At 43.5% G+C, this 16,431-nt stretch overlaps 1 protein-coding gene across 1 annotated transcript in view; it reads left to right on the top strand.

Moving 5' to 3' along the window:
• Positions 1-16,431, top strand: part of APOB (apolipoprotein B) — a 50,271-nt gene that overhangs the window by 11,775 nt on the left and 22,065 nt on the right. Inside the window, exons 7-18 of the mRNA XM_045286594.1 lie at positions 981-1,105; positions 1,777-1,862; positions 4,254-4,473; positions 5,084-5,311; positions 5,537-5,654; positions 5,766-5,912; positions 6,715-6,926; positions 7,195-7,432; positions 7,956-8,132; positions 10,010-10,201; positions 11,313-11,480; positions 11,935-12,146. Of these exons, the coding sequence (XP_045142529.1) occupies positions 981-1,105; positions 1,777-1,862; positions 4,254-4,473; positions 5,084-5,311; positions 5,537-5,654; positions 5,766-5,912; positions 6,715-6,926; positions 7,195-7,432; positions 7,956-8,132; positions 10,010-10,201; positions 11,313-11,480; positions 11,935-12,146 (2,123 nt within the window). The remainder of the gene's footprint in view (positions 1-980; positions 1,106-1,776; positions 1,863-4,253; positions 4,474-5,083; positions 5,312-5,536; positions 5,655-5,765; positions 5,913-6,714; positions 6,927-7,194; positions 7,433-7,955; positions 8,133-10,009; positions 10,202-11,312; positions 11,481-11,934; positions 12,147-16,431) is intronic.

The raw sequence follows: 16,431 nt of genomic DNA on the forward strand, positions 1-16,431 counted from the left end.
TGGTATACATTAGCAAACATACCTACTCTTCATTCCTGTCCAAAGGCTTGGAATAATTCGCTTCAACTTTGGGCCTCAGAGGAAGTCTTGAGACATGCATTTCCCTCTCCTTTCCCTCAGCCTCATCGAGCAGCACTGGCTAAGCCAGGGCATTCCCGCTTCATGTCCTTCCATCCCTCTAAGTCAGGCCACCCCTTGTCCTGACTTCTCTCCTGTTGGCTAGGGTCATGGAGCACAGTCTGGTGACCAAGGCTTGCTCAATCCCTGTCCTTATAACGTCTTCTGGGACAAAAGTTGCAAATGGTCTCAGAAAACACATGGGCTTGAGCAATCACTGCTATGTTCAGAAATGCCCCTGGTCATTGTTCATGGGGTCAAAAGAATCCAAAGGCGACAAGAATCACCAGATTATTTTCTAAGAGTTGTTATGTGCTCAGACCCATTCTTAGCAGCATGACGGGACAGACCATGGCAGAAGAGCTTCCGGGCAAAGGAAAAATAACAAGTGCTGCTGGGGGCGGGGAAGAGTCTCTGGATGGAGCTAATGCTTAAGCGCTTGAATACAAGCTGATAGGTCAGTCGTTCGAACCAACCCCGAGTTACATCAGAAGACCAGGCCAGTAGTCTGCTTCTCAGAAGACCACAGCCATTGGAAAGCTGGTGGAGCACCATTCTATTCTGGCACACACCACACGGGGTCGCTGTGAATCAGAATTGTCTCATCAGCAACTATCCACAGTGTACCCTATAGCGGAGGACATGGGAAGTCCACCGAGGTGACGTAAGAAGAGTCTACACCTCGGCTCTGAGTTGGAGACGCTGAGTGGTTGCATCCATCCCCTTGTCTAAATGCCAAAGAGCGAGTTCTCTTCTCTTACTGAGTTTATCGAGTGGCATTGCACTTCCTGGAAGGTTTAACAAAAGACTCCATTTCAAGCCACAAGGACCAATCAAAAGGTTTTTCTCCATCTTATCCGTAGACCCGCCCCTTATCAACTCTGGTCAGCAGCAGCCAGTCCTGCCAGTACACCCTGGATGCCAAGAAGAAACATGTGTCTGAAGCCATCTGCAAGGAGCAGCACCTGTTCCTGCCTTTCTCCTACAAGTAAGTCACATGCCGCACCCTTGCCTCCTCATGTGGGGGAGGTCAAGGTGAACTGAACACTTCTGAGCACCCTTTCTGAGCTAATGAGGGGGCTACAGGGAGGTAGAAGGTATATCCTATCTCTAGGCCCCTTGCCAGACCCACAGGTAATTTTCCAGAAAAGTCTGAGACTTTGATAAATGCAAAAAGCAGCAAAAGATACCACAGACCTCATTGTTAAGGCTGTAGATAAGCTAAAAATGGGGTATCGTTATAAGATGCCCTGGTTAGAAGAGGCTTTATGAATCCTGTGAGATTGAGACTGGAAATAGGTGTGTACAATTCGTTTTTAAAAACGGATCCACTTGTATGGATGGGGTAACTGCTATTTTCTGGGCACTGTGCTGTGGGAAACACAAAAGAACTCCCTATCCTCTGGGCACGCGGGCCAGTGGAGAGTAAAAGGTACACAGCCAGCCAATAGTCAGGTGTCTAGTGTGACCAAGAGAGGCGAGGACTATTCACTAAAGGAGTGTGAGGCAGCTGGATTTAGCCAGGCTTTCAAATGTGTGCAGGATTTATGTAGAAACAAAAGGAGAGACATTCACCATGAAAAGGAGAGGGGATGGGAGATGCTGGAGGGGGGAGGAGAGTCATTCCAATGGCATATGGTCCACTTTCTTTGTTACTAGGAATAAGTATGGAATGATGGCACGTGTCACGCAGTCTTTGAAACTTGAAGACACGCCTAAGATCAACACTCGCTTCTTTGACGAAGGTAGGCCTTTGTGGTCACAAGATTGCCAGGCTTGGGAGATATGCCTGGAAGAGCCATTGTGGCTTAGCTCTTGGGTGGGCCTTGATACCTGCGTGGAGTGGACTTGGATGTTCTGCCTGCTATTCATTTCAAAAGGTGAAGTGGCAAGAGAATTAAAAAAAAAAAAGGTGAGGAGATACATAGATTCTTACATTCCCAAGGTTGTCATAAGTGGAACATCAGACTAGGAACTGGCCTCCTAAACCTAATGTCATCTTTTGGTGACTCGACAACATCATACACCTATAATACAGGCCCCATGCAGCAGCCCGGAGCCTGGATATGGTGGGACAAATGGAGAAGAGCCTTTAAAGTCAGGCTAGATAATAAACCCAGGACGCCATGTTCAGAGAGTCTTTGGAGACCTTGACAAAACCCTAACCCACTGCATTTGTATTATATCTAAGCCTGTCAAACATCTTTTGTATGTCTTATCCCATTGTATAACATAACAACCTATGATGTCAGGTATAGGAACATGCTTTTATAACCATTCAACAGAAATAAAATGACCCATAGATTAGGGTAATGATTTATTCAAGGTCATAGAATACTACAGGAGATGCTGTGCTGAATTAGTCCCAAGGCCAGGCTGGGTCGACTAGAGAAATCCAATGATGTGCGCGTGCGCACGCGCGCGCGCGCGTTTGTGTGTGTGTGTGTGTGTGTGTGTGTGTGTGTGTGTGTGTGTGTGAAAGAAAGAGCTTTATAGCAAGAAGTAATTGTATATTAAGCCAACATCCCAACCCCATCCAAATCAAATCCATAAGTTCAAAACTAGTCCATAAGTCCCTCTTCAGACTCACATAGCCACATGCAGTGATGCAGAAGGCAGGGTGATCACAGGCCGGTGGGTAGAGAGTCGTGTGGAGCCAATGTCAGTGTACGCATCACAGGCCTTCCTGTCCACCAATAGGAAGGTGAAGGCTGAGAGAAAAGGGGAGGTTCCCAGGCCTTTTGTGTTAGGCAAGGTTCTCTAGAGAAATGAAACCAGAACACTTTTAATTTTATATATATATATATAGGTTTATATCGTGAGAAGGAATATAACAGGTATATATATATATATAGGTTTATATCGTGAGAAGGAATATAACAGGTAATTAGTCCACACAACAGTACAGAGAGTTCAGCTCAACCCACTTCCATGGACCAATAAATATACTGGGAGTCATTCAACTCACGTGGGCTGCTGGGTCCAAGGTCAAGGAAGCAGACAGCAGAGTCCTCCCTGGGGCAAGGCAAGCAGCTTCATCCCACAGGAAGCAAACAACAGGGTTGGTCACCAACAGTCAGGAGCTCAGGATCTTAGCAAAGCAGGCCCAGATGGGATATCAAATGTAAGCAATGGAAGGCAACAGAATCCACCAGCCTCAAGCTCAAGCGATATACACACCAGCAGTGTGGCGAAGCAGGTCTAGAAGGAGCCTCAAGCTCTGGCGACATGATCCACGGCTTGGCCTGGCCCACAGGTAGTGTAGCTCATAGGTTGAAGCAGAGAACTAGCTACAGCAGCAGCACGCGCCCTCCAGCATGCTCTGGTCACAAGAGAGCAAGACAGAGAGGGGCCGGGCCTTGCAGAGCCATTTATCTCTGTGCCCGCCAATCAAACTGCAACCTGATGAATGCCACATGTTCCTATTGGCCAGGTTGGCACAATAAACCTACCTATTATACCCTCCTTGGCATGACTAGGCCACATGCACAAGGAGGCACTATCAGGCTGTGACCTTATTGACAACTCCTACACTTTTATATCTGTTCAAGTTGCCATGAAATTATGCAACTACCACACCAAGTATTTTCCATGATACCACACCCCCGTGCTTTTACCCTCATCTCAGAACACAGTGGTGGAAATGTCTCGGAACGTGTCTGAGAACAGAGTGGTGGAAAGGACACTGAATCATCACAACCAGCCAGCAGATTCGATTTGAGGGAAGTGGTGGGCTAAGTTCAATGAGTCTCACCCTTCACTGTCGCCGTGTCAACAGTATCCCCTCCTTACAAATTCTTTCCAGCAAAGAAGCATCTGATCGGAGACAAACTTCACTCTGCCCCATAGACCCAAAGTGTTCTTGGGCAAATTAAATTAGTTCCCTTATTTTTAAAGTTGACCTAGATGTTTGTTAGTCACTGCAGGAGTGTTGGAATGATTCAGGGAGGGGGCAGGGGAAACAAGCAAACTTAGCCACCTGGTAGAGAGCTCGTGATGGGCAATGAGAACAGGATCGTGTTCACTCTCTCTCTGGATGATCCCACTCCAGTGTCCTGAGGCCAGTGAACACAGGTGTATAATGGTTGAGATCCAGAGCTAAGCAAGAACTCCTGTGACACGTTTCTTTCTTCCAGGTGTGGAGGCAGTGGGCCTCGCCTTGGAGAGCACCAAGTCCACATCCCCTCCAAAGCAGACAGAGGCCATTGTGAAGACCCTTCAGGAACTGCAACACCTGTCGGTTTCTGAGCAGAATGCCCAGAGAGCTAAACTCTTCCACAAGCTGGTTACTGAACTGCGAGGGCTCAGGAATGAGGCAGTGGCATCGCTCTTGCCAAAGCTCATCGAGGTGTCCAGGTATTTTTTTTTAACACTGCAGTTCAATAGCTCCTATAACCTGTGATGACTGACTGATCTAACAAGCCCTTGCCACATAGAGAATCTTCATTCTTGGGCATCATTGAAATATCAACTTAATCAATCAGTTCATATTTGCTGAATAGAGATGGGATATCAAATGTAAGCAATGGTATCCGTTAAGGTGTCATCCAAGACAGACGGGTATCGTTGTGTTAAAATAGAGAGCGAAGGAGAAATGAAAATGCTAGTGGCTAAGAAAATTGGAACCACACTTTCCACATTTTGGTGGACATCTTCAAATGTTAGTTCTCTAAGAAGATTTGAGAGAAAAAGAAATCTTTGCCCTCCGGACCCTCATATGTTCTATGGAGAGTCCTCAGGGAAATTCATAATAATATGATTTGTGTTCACTTCCAGACACTTTAAGGGTCTAAGGAACAGAGTAAGGGCAGGCTTGCAGGACTCTGAGTAAGATTTTGAAAGCCGATCGACTTGGATGGAAATAAAGGAAATAAGTGTCCCCCTGACAGCGGGGGATGCCAAGGACAGAGGAGAGTGTGTTTGCCTTGAAGGTGGTGGCCCTTGTAATGTTCGGTTCTTTTCTCAGCCCGGTCACTTTACAAGCCTTGGTGCAGTGTGGGCAGCCCCAGTGTTACACTCACATCCTCCAATGGCTGAGAACTGAGAAAGCCAACCCCCTTCTGATAGACGTCGTCACCTACCTGATGGCCCTGATCCCAGAGCCCTCCGCGGAGAGGGTACGGGAGATCTTCATCACGGCGAAGGAGCAGCAGAGTCGCGCCACCCTCTATGCCTTGAGCCACGTGGTCAACAAGTGAGTGGGTTTACATCTTACTTCTGTCAGGGGCTGAGGAGGGCCCCCCATCTCTGTATTAAAAGTGTACCCCTCCCTCCACTGTCAAACTCCTGTGCTTACTGTTCTGTTTTTCTGCGGATCAGTTTGAGGGGGATGACTTGAAATAAGAAATCAGCACACCCAAGTTTGAATTGTAAGAGATCTCACCTTGTTGAAACCTAACTCTTTCCCCTTTTCCTGTAGCTATTATAAGATAACCCAGCAGGCGACCCAGATCCTGTTGGACATTATGAATTACCTGTTGACACAGATTCAAGAAAACTGCACTGGGGACACAGATCACGTCTACCTGATCCTGAAGGTGCTTTCAGTATTTTTGAATAATATGTTTCATCCCAGAAATGCTTTCCCTGAACATCCTTCCCTCCTCCCTCACCCTGGTACTAGCTCATCTCTCTCTGCTTCCATTCAGGTCATTGGAAATATGGGCAAAACCATAGACCAAGTGAGCCCAAGCCTGAAGTCTGCAGTCCTGAAATGCGTCCGAAGCACAGAGCCATCGCTGCTGATTCAGAGAGCTGCTATCCAGTCCCTGAGGAAAATGGCCACGAATGACGAGGTAACGTCCACAGGAGGTCTGAAAGTCAGACGGGTTCAGAAAGTTGATTCAGATGAACAAGGATTTGGAAACCATCAGCGAACAAGGATTTCTGTGTATCATTAAACGAACTTTATTCTAAAAGAACTCATTAGCAGAAAATGGATTCTCACCCATCCCTTCATGCTACTGTTTACTCTTGCAAAATCCAACAAGTCTATTGACTTAATTGCTTGTATGAGAAAAATATTTGGCCTTGCTGCTACTGCTAGTCAACCAGGCAGAAGGCAGAGGTTTAGATGCACGCTGTTCTCTTACCACATTGATCATCACTCTTGGGAAAGCAAGATGATTTTGGCAGGCCATATCAGACTGTCCTCAGTGTCCCCAAACTAGAGCACTCAACTTGGTCCTACCTTAAGGAGCAATGACTCTTTAGAAACAATGTTATTTATTTGCCCAAACTCTCACTCACCCTACAAAACTTTACATTCAAACTGAAATCATGTATGCTAAAGCAAAATTATTTTCATTTCGTGGTCTGTCCCCTAACTAGTCATAACTTGGGCATGACTTATACACTTTAATATGATTTCATTCCACTTGTATTTGGTAGGCATCTTTAAGGAACAGTCTCTTAGTTTGATTGCTCTGGGGAATTCTGGAGAGGCCATTTGAAATCTTCATTATGAAATTGGAAGGCATATTAGGGAGCACTCCAACTGAGGAATAAGAAAAAGATCAGTGGACCGTGCCAATGTTTGCCCAGCAGGTTTGGTGCTCTGACCAAAGGGCAGTACTGATAGTCTTCTTCTGACTTCAGGTCCAAAGGGCCCTTCTTCAGGCTTTCCTCAGTGGTGTTGCTCCAGTGGATAAGCGTCTGGCTGCCTATCTCATGCTGATGAAGGGGCCTTCCCAGTCAGACATTAGCAGAATCGCCCGACTTCTCCCGCGAGAACAGAATGAACATGTAAAGAATTTTGTGGCTACCCACATTGCCAACATCTTGAACTCAGAAGATCTTTCTATCCAACAGTAAGTAAGACGAAGTTCCCTCATTTGTCACAAAGAGCCCTAGATTGGAATTCCAGAGCTCCATTCTGGAACCGACACGATATGATTTCTCTGGAATGTCCTTTTGTCTTGTGTAAATGTGTGGGATACTCTGAGCCAAAATCTGGAGGGGAAACTGAACTTCAATTCTTTGATGATAAGTGGAAATTCATTGTGACTTGAAATAAAAGAGACAATAAGTCGATGGCATACTGTGTTGGCTCAAAATATGCTACTTCTTTTTCTCTAGCCTGAAAATGCTGGTAGAAGAAGCGCTTAAAGGGTCTCAACTTCCAACAATTGCGGATTTCAGAAAATATTCCAGGAACTACCAGTTGTCCAAGTCTGTTTCCCTTCCATCCCTGGGTCCAGTCTCAACCAAAATCGAAGGAAATCTTATATTTGATCCAAATAGTTATCTTCCTAAAGAAAGCATGCTGAAAACCACCCTCACTGTGTTTGGATTTTCTGCACTTGACCTCTTCGAGGTATGTGTGACACAGAATCCTGAAGCCTGTTTTTCACAAGATCATAAATAGGAAGTCAGGGGAAGTATGAGCCAGCTTGGAGAGGAAAAGGAATGACTAAGCAGTTTGTACCATCTCTCTGGGGTCTTCTTCCCTCTACCTCGCTTACCTTCCTCTCTCCTCACTAGCGGTCATTTGAAGCATGGCTCCTTAAGATAGCTGCAAATGAAGCTGTCTTCATTGAATCCCATAAACTTAAAACTCAAGAGAGTCTGTGGGTAATGGAATCAGACCCCTTCCCAACACTGTGCATCCTTAGTTTCATTATTCTAAACCTTAGTTACTCTTTTGTTAAAAGATAAATAAGTTCTGCCTTTCAACATTTAAAAGACAAGTTCTATGAAGAAGTGCTAAGCTCAGTTCCTGCCCTATGGTATTCATAAGTACTTGCTTAATTTAATGGACATATAGAGAAATGGGAGACTGGCATAAAACAGAGAAACCTGAAAACATTTCCTTGTCTGATTTTCTGCTCTGTTCTCAGATTGGTGTGGAAGGAAAGGGCTTTGAGCCAACCCTGGAAGCTCTCTTCGGGAAACAAGGATTTTTCCCAGACAGTGTCAACAAGGCTTTGTACTGGGTTGATGGCCACGTTCCTGATCAGGTTTCCAAGGTCTTGGTGGACCACTTTGGCTACACCAGAAATAACAGGCATGAGCAGGTATGGATTTGTTAATTATCTTCTCAAGGAAAGTCTTGGATCCCAACAAAAAGATCTTATCTAGCTGGAGGTCATCAGAGTCCATTCCAACTCATAGCAACCCTACAGGACAGGGTAGAACTGCCCGTGTGGATTTCCAAGGCTGTAAACTCTGTACGGGACTAAAAAGCCTCCTCTTTCTCCTGTGCAGAGTCTGGTGGTTTCGAGCTACTGACCTTGCCATTAGCAGCCCAACATAAAACTATTAGAGCTGTTAGGGCTCCTCTCCCTGGATAGCAGAAGTCATTTGTGCTCAACAACTAACCTAAAGGTTGGTGGTTCGGACCGAGTCAGTGGCCCAGTAGAAGAAAGGTCCGATGATCAGCTTTGGTGAAGCTTATAGCACAAACGCCCTGTGGAGCAGTTCGGTGGGGTCATGATGAGTTGGAATTGCCTCAAGAAAGAGCAGCAGGTGTAGGTGTTTGGGTTGATGGGGGTGAGGGTCACCACCACTGCAGCTATGGGCATGCTGATTTAATATGTCCTGGAACCAGACTTAGAAGTGTTCCAGGAAATGATTAAAGGTGTGACATTGGAGACATGGGTTTGAATTTAATCTCAGTGACGTTAAGCTATACAAACATGGACGAGTTACTTCATATTTGGTATGTATCATTTTTAACTGCGTTTCATTGCGTATACAAAGGTATTCAACTGTGTGGATAATGATAAATTATGGATCACCTAGTGAATGATGGTGATTCCAGAACACTTAAGTGTTGTCATGTGAAATCATACCTAGACCAAAAGGAAGACATGGGAACTGAACAAGAGAATTTGTACGGTTTGAAATCAGAAAGGTGTGCCTCAGGGTTACATCCCTCCACCAGGTTTAGTCAATGTGTCTGCTGAGAATCCAAACTACACGACGAAGAATACAGTGCCAGGGTTGGAGGGAGAGTCATTAACAACCGGGGATATGCAGATAACACACTCGTGTTGCCGAAAGTGTGGGGAGACCTCAAGCATTTACTAATGAAGATCAAGGGCTATAATCCTCAGTGTGGCTTGTACTTCAGCATCAATAACATAAAAATCTTCATGACTGGATCAATAAGCAGCATCCCAATAAATATAGAAAAACATTGATGACAAGAATTTCATTTTACTTGGATCTACAATCAGTGCCTGTGGAAGTAGCCGTGAAGAAATCAACCGATGTATCACATTGGATAAATTGACAGCAAATGACCTTTTGAAAGAGTTACCAAAGATTTCACCTTCAGGACTAAAGGGCTTCTGACCCAAGTCATGATATTTGCAGTTATCTCATATGCATGAAAAACCTGGTCAATGAAAAAAGAAGCCTGAAGCATTGATACGCTTGACTTAACGATGTTAGAGACAAATATGGATTATACTATGTATTTCCAGAAGAATGAACCAATCTGTCTTGGAATAAGTATATCAAGAATTCACCTTAGAAGAGAGGATAAGGAGACATCACTGACTTTGGATTTATTATCAGAAGGATAACTTTGTAGTTATTATCAGACAAAGTCACTGATTTGGATTTATTATCAGACAAGTCACTGAGGACAGCGTGTTTGGTAAAGCCAGACAGACTGACACCGTGGCTGAAACCGTGGGCACAGTCAGAGCAATGATGGTGAGACTAGCACCGGAATAGGCAGTGTTTTGCTCTCTTGTACCTGCGATCGTTTTGAATTGGAGCCAGCTCAATGACACCGAAAAATACCATCTGGGCTGTATTCCCACATTGCATGTTTGCCTTCAGATCTGTTACAGTTGCAAGAGACGGGTCCAAGCCACCTTAGGAAGCTTAAGTTTTTGATTCTGCCAATAGCTCACTAAATCTTTTATTTTCAAATTCCTAGGATATGGTCAATGGAATCATGTTCAACATCGAGAAGTTGATCAAAGATTTGAAGTCCAAAGACATCCCGGAAGCCAGTGCTTACCTTCGCTTCTTGGGAGAGGAGCTTGGCTTTGTCAGGCTCAGTGACCTACAGCACCTGGGGCGACTGCTGCTCAGTGGTGTCCAAAATCTGCAGGGGATCCCCCAGCTAGTAAGTAGACCAGACCACCAGAGGGCAATGACCTTAACCAGTGTTCTCTTTAGGTTTCCCAGACACCCTTAAAATCCCAGCAACACCAACCAGCAAAAATCCTGTATTTCTGCCCAAGAGGCAGTTTTGCTCAGAATTTCAATGAAAATAATTCTTATCCCAGTGAATTGAAAGAAATGAAGCTATTTATAATGAGATGCATCTCTTAAGAGCATGAGATTACTTGAAAAACAATATTAAGTACACCTTCCCCTATAAGCTTCTGTTTAATATTGCAGTGATACATTAGGAAACAGAGTATATGGTAAACTCTTATCCATCATCCGATATTAGCTATAACATTATGGTTATTAATTTTTCAATAAGGAAGAAAATATTTTCTTTAGTTCCTTTGATCTATTAAGTAACAATACTCCTTTTGAGGAAATGGACCTCAGATTATGCATGAAAATAAATCTAAAGCTATGGAAATGTTATGAAAAATGAGAGTGGATGCATACAAACATGTATGCCATCTCAATAGCACCTTAGTTTCAAAATATCTATTTCTCCAGAATATACTTCAAGTAAGTTCTCACTTACATTCAGACTTCAAACAACCAACATAAGTAAACATAGATGACAAAGGAGCCCTGAGATGTAATGGGTTATGCATTGGGCTGCTAACCACAAGGTCAGCAGTTCAAAACTACCAGTTGTTCTGTGGGAGAATGATGAAGCTTTCTACTCCTTAGAGAATTGCAAAATCAGAAACGTACAGGGCCAGTTCAACTCTGTTCTAGAGAGTCTCTATAAGTTGTACTCAGCCTGGTGGCAATGAGCTTTTCTAACATGGGTGACACCGCTGGTTAAACTCTGAGATCCAATATTCCTAAGTGCCTCTGAATCTCCGATTCAAAATGGCATGATGCATCAGGACGGTTTCTCAGATTCCAGTACATTGACCTCAGTAATCATGAATAGTTGCTCATTCAACTCTTCACTGAATCAAAATGTGCTAGTCCTTCCACCCTGGATCAGGAGGAATTGTTCAATATATGGGAGTTTACATTTAGCAAAATCCATTTCAAGGAGTCTTACTTTGAATCTTTCTCTCCTGTTGAATCTATAGATCAAAGAGGCCATAAGGAAAGGTTCAATGAACGATTTGTTTCTTCACTACATCTTCATGGACAATGCCTTTGAGCTCCCCACCGGTGCTGGACTGCAACTACAAGTGTCCTCATCTGGAATCATCGCTCCTGGGACCAAGGCTGGAGTGAAAGTGGAAGTAGCCAATGTAAGACATTGCCCCCTGGTTTGTTTCATCTACTGCTCTTTTCCACCCCAAGATGGATTTCTAGTGCAATATTAAAGACTTCAAGTCAAAGTGCACCATGATTATAATCACGTTGTTACTAAAGCTGTTAAGGTTCCCCTAAGATGCTCTGCCCGATTGGCTCCAATGTGATCGGGCAGTAAGACAAAAACTCAGCTTCTTTCCGAATAAATTAGAACTTGTTGCATCCATTAATTCTGTTATGCTTGACATTCACGTGGGCGCATCCTGGTGCTGGGTATCAATGTCCCCAGGCCCTGAGCAATTGAGTACGGGGGCTTTTTTCCTTCAACAAGTCACAGTCATGCTTGCTGAAGTGTGTAAGTCATCCAGCAATCCAGAAAGGGGGGTTGATCCGACCGTCTGGGGATTGGGGTGTTTAACAAAGCTGAAAACATTGTTTTCTGACTTACAGATGCAGGCTGATCTGGTAGCCAAGCCTTCTGTCTCGGTGGAGTTTGTGACGAATATGGGCATCATCATTCCTGACTTTGCTAAGAGTGGGGTCCAAATGAACACCAACTTCTTCCATGAGTCAGGCCTGGAGGCTCGCGTTGCCCTGAAAGCTGGGCAATTGAAGTTCATTGTTCCCACGCCCAAGAGGCCAGTCAAGCTCTTCAGCGGCAGGTAATTCTTTCTGCCTGGTCCATCTCCTTAGCCAATATGAGAGAGAAAGTTAAGGCTGCAGCTACAGGATATGGCCAAGCTAGATCGCTTTTGAGATAATTCGGGCCACAGTGGATTTAGGAGTTTCTGTATGAGTGTTTTTCTAACGATTTTGTTATTGTGAATTAGGTGGGGGTGGGTGGGGGTTTATATTTCATACCCTCAATCTGCATTCAACGGTTCACAACTTTTATCAACTGCCTCCATAGCCTGTATTCAACCCCATTCCCGTCCCCTGATTTCTCTTCTCCCTCTTGTGGATCTCCAGGCTCCCTCGCACCCAAGTCAACATCTGCCAAACCTCTTTTCCAATGCCACTCCTCTCCTTTGTCCCTCCCCTTCATGGTAACTCTAGAGTCTGGTCCCTTTCATATGCACGTCTGTGTCTTGGTCTTTATCCTTATAATAGTGGTCTCATACAATTTTTGTCCTTTTGTGATTAACTTCACGCCACATACAGGCCCATCTATGTCATGAGGTACTTCATAGTTTTATCATTGCTTTCTAGCGATGCATAGTATTCCACTGTGTGCATAGACCAAAGTTTCTTTTTTTTTTTTTTTCAGACCAAAGTTTCTTCATCCACCCTTTTATTGATGAACATTTGGGCTGTGTCCAATGTCTTGCTATTGTGACCTGTCATGCATTGACTATGAGTGTGCATATGTCTGTTCATACTATGGCTTTTATTTCTTTAGGAAATACACCCAGCAGAGGTATTGCTGGATTGTGTAGAATTTCTATCTCCAGTGTGAGGTCGTACCATATCTCTTTCTATAATGGTTGTACATATTTACAGGTCTTCCACTAGTGTAGGAGGGTTCCGATCTCTCGACAGCCTCTCCAGCATTTGTGGCTTTCGATTTGGTTTTTGTTTTCTTAATTGGGTCCTCATTGTTTGTATGAGATGCTATCACATTATAGCTTTGATCTGCATGCCCGGAATGGCCAATGATAGGAGGCATTTTTTTCATATGTTTGTCAGTCATTTGGATGTCATTTTTTGTGAACTGTCTATTCATTCCCTTTGCTCATTTTTTAATTAGGGTATTCATTTTTTTTCATATAGAGGTATTGGTGCTATCTATAGATTTTAGAGATTAGTCCATTGTCTTTTGTCTTGCTGCCAAAGAGGTTTTTCTCAGTCCATGGGTTTTCTTCTGACTCTTTCAATAAAGTCTTTTAAAGCACATAAGTATCTTATTTTTAGTTCATCAACTATTTTCTCTTCCTTTGTTATGTATGATAGTACGTCCTTGCTCTGTAATAGGGCCCTTAAGTTGTCCCTGTTTTCTCATTGATGATCTTCATAGCCCTGGGATTTACACAGTTAGGTCTTTGCCCCACTTTGAGTTTGTTTTTATACATAGAGTGAGGTCTAGGTCCTGTTTAATCTTCTGCAGATGAACATGCAATTTTCCCAACACCTATTTATTGAAAGACGATCTCTTTTCCATTTAGGTATATGAAATTACTTCTCGATTTTCTTTTATATTCCATTGGTCTGTGTGCCTATCATTGTAAAAATATTAAGCTGTTTTGACTACTATGGCTGCATAATAAGTTTTAAGGTTGGGTAATGGGAAGCTTCCTGTTTTATTCTTCTTCTTGCTCATTCTAGGTCTTTGCCTCCTCATATTAAGTTAACCATTAATTTTTCCATTTCTTTAATGAACAAAGTTGGGATCTGGATCTGGTTCAGAACTGGATTGTTTTGATAGATTTCTTTGGGGATTACTAGGAGCCCTGGTGGAGTAGTGGATTATGCGTTGCCTGCTAAGTGCAAGGTCAGCAGTTTGAAACCACCAACTGCTCCTAGGGAGAAAGACAGGCCTTCTACTCCTGTCAAGATTTAGTTTTGGAAGCTCACAGGGGCAATACTACCATGTCATACAGGTACACTATGAGTCAGCGTTTACTCAGTGGAATTGAGTCTGATTTTTGTTTTGGTTTTTCTCAATATTTTTCATTTTAGTTTTATAGGTCTCTTTTGGTTTCTTCTAGCAATGGTCTATAGTTTCTCTGTACAAGCCTTTTGTTTCTTTAATTTGGCTTGTTCCTAAATTTTTCATCTTTGATGTGGTATCAATTCATTTTTCAGATTTCTCTTTTCTAGTATACAGGAATCCTATTGAATGTGTGTGTGTGTTACTCCTGTATCCTGCCATGCTGACACATCTTTCTATTGTTTCTGACCATCTTTCTGTTCAGTTTGGGATTTTTTTTTTAATCAGATAATCTGCAAATAATGAAAGTTTCACTTCTTTGTCCACTTGGATTCCTTTGACTCTTTTTCCCCCTTGGCTAATGGCTCTGCCTATGACTTCCAGCCCAACCTTGGCATTTGGTTGAGAATTCTTGCATCTATGTTCAGAAAGGACTGGTCATATTGGCTGGTAGTTTTCTGTCTTTGTGATGTCCTTGCCTGTTGGTTTGGATATGGATAATCTATTTTTAACCCAGCCTAGACTAACTAACTGATTGTTCTACTTTCCATGTTCACTGATGACCTTGCCCCTCTCCTCCCTGAGACTTAACCAATGCCTGCCTGTTGGTTGTTGATTGAGGAGCCTTGGTAGTGTAGTGGTTACATGTTGCGTTTCTCACTGCTACTTCAGCAGTTCAAAACCACTTGCCACACCTCAGGAGAAAGGCAGGGCTTTCTACTCCCATAAAGAGTTACACTCTTGGTTTTGGTTTAGTTGTTAGGTTGTTTTTGCTTGGCCTTGTTTTAAGAATGAAGAAACAGTAAATCTACAGAAATTATTCCTGGGCAATGAACATTTTTCCAGGCAAAATAGCAACGGACATACCCATAAGTGTTCATTAGTGAGCATGGGGGATGTGGTTAAATGCTCTGATGCAACCGAAAAGTTGGTGTTCTGAATGCACCCAGTGATTCCGCCAGGAGAAGACTGGGCACTCTGCTCCCAGAAAGAGTTGATATTGGGCAAAATCCAGTCCGTTATGACTCAGAGGGACCCTGTGCACACAGACTGAAATATCGCCTTTCCTCTGCCATCCTCACTGTGTTTGCACCCGCTGAGCCCAGAAAGATCACAACTTAGAAAACCCTGGGAGTGATTCTACTCTGTCACATGGGATCACTGAGTCAATCAACATTAGCTTAGTGGGTAAAGCACGTCATCTATGGTTGTAAAAAATGCAGCTTTGGAGCGAAAGCTCCACATTTCTTTATTCATTCAAAAATAGTGTTTGATTGCCTTCTATGGACCAGGCATGTTATATGAGCTACACAAGGTCCTCAAACTTCCAGAGCTCACAGTTTACAAGGAAAGCATACAAGTAAGCAGGCCATAACAAAGAAGTAAATAAGGACTAAATTAGAGGACATATGAGGGTAGCATGCAATTACCTGTCACAGTGTGTGGCACTTAGGGAAAGCTCTGCAAAAAAAGTAATTAAACTGATACCTAGAATATAGAGAAGTCATGCCAGAGTCCTCCAGTCAAATATGGAAAGAGTGCTCAGGGGAAAGAGCAGAGAATGTCTAATGACCTGGGGGAAAAAGAGCACGACTCAAGGAACTGAAAGATGTTCAAGATGCAAAAAGGTCAATTACTGAACGATTAGACTGTGGAGATGTTGTAGAGGTCAGGCCGTGATGAGACGTATAAACCATCCTGGGAAATGTGGGTTTCTTCTGAAGACAACGAATTTTGAAAGGAAAGATAAAATTGGTGCGTTAGAAGAACTACCTTCCTGACTCCAGTGTGGGAAATGGATGAAATAGATGTACTACTGGAGACCAGGTAGGTGTCTGTTGCAATGACAGGGGTGAGCAACAGAATGGGCTTTACCAGAGGCAGGCCAGAGTCTGGAGAGGAGTGAGCACATGCCAGAAATTGTCCATAGATGGAACTATGCACACTCGGAGATTGACTGGATATGGGAGGTGTGAAGGAAGGGAAGAGAAAAGATAGGCGCAGGTGCCCTTTATTGATATAAGGACTAGAGAAAGAGAGATAAAAGTCCATTTACAGAGACAGTGACAAGTTTAGTTTGGGATATCCAATCTGCAATTGAAATCCTAAACCAATTAGAAACAGTGAGCTGGGAATTGGATCCATGAGGCAAATACCTCGATATGTTGGTGATTCGCAAATCTATATTTGAAGCTCAGTCAAGAGGCTTGATCTCCAAATATAGATTTGTGGGTCACCAACATAGAGAGGAGTTCTGGCTGTGTAGTGGTTAGGTGTTGAGTTGTGATCTCCATGGTTAG

Source organism: Echinops telfairi, unplaced genomic scaffold (assembly GCF_000313985.2).
Source record: "Echinops telfairi isolate 266 unplaced genomic scaffold, ASM31398v2 ScPeMD7_9;HRSCAF=40, whole genome shotgun sequence".
Lineage (NCBI taxonomy): Eukaryota > Metazoa > Chordata > Mammalia > Afrosoricida > Tenrecidae > Echinops > Echinops telfairi.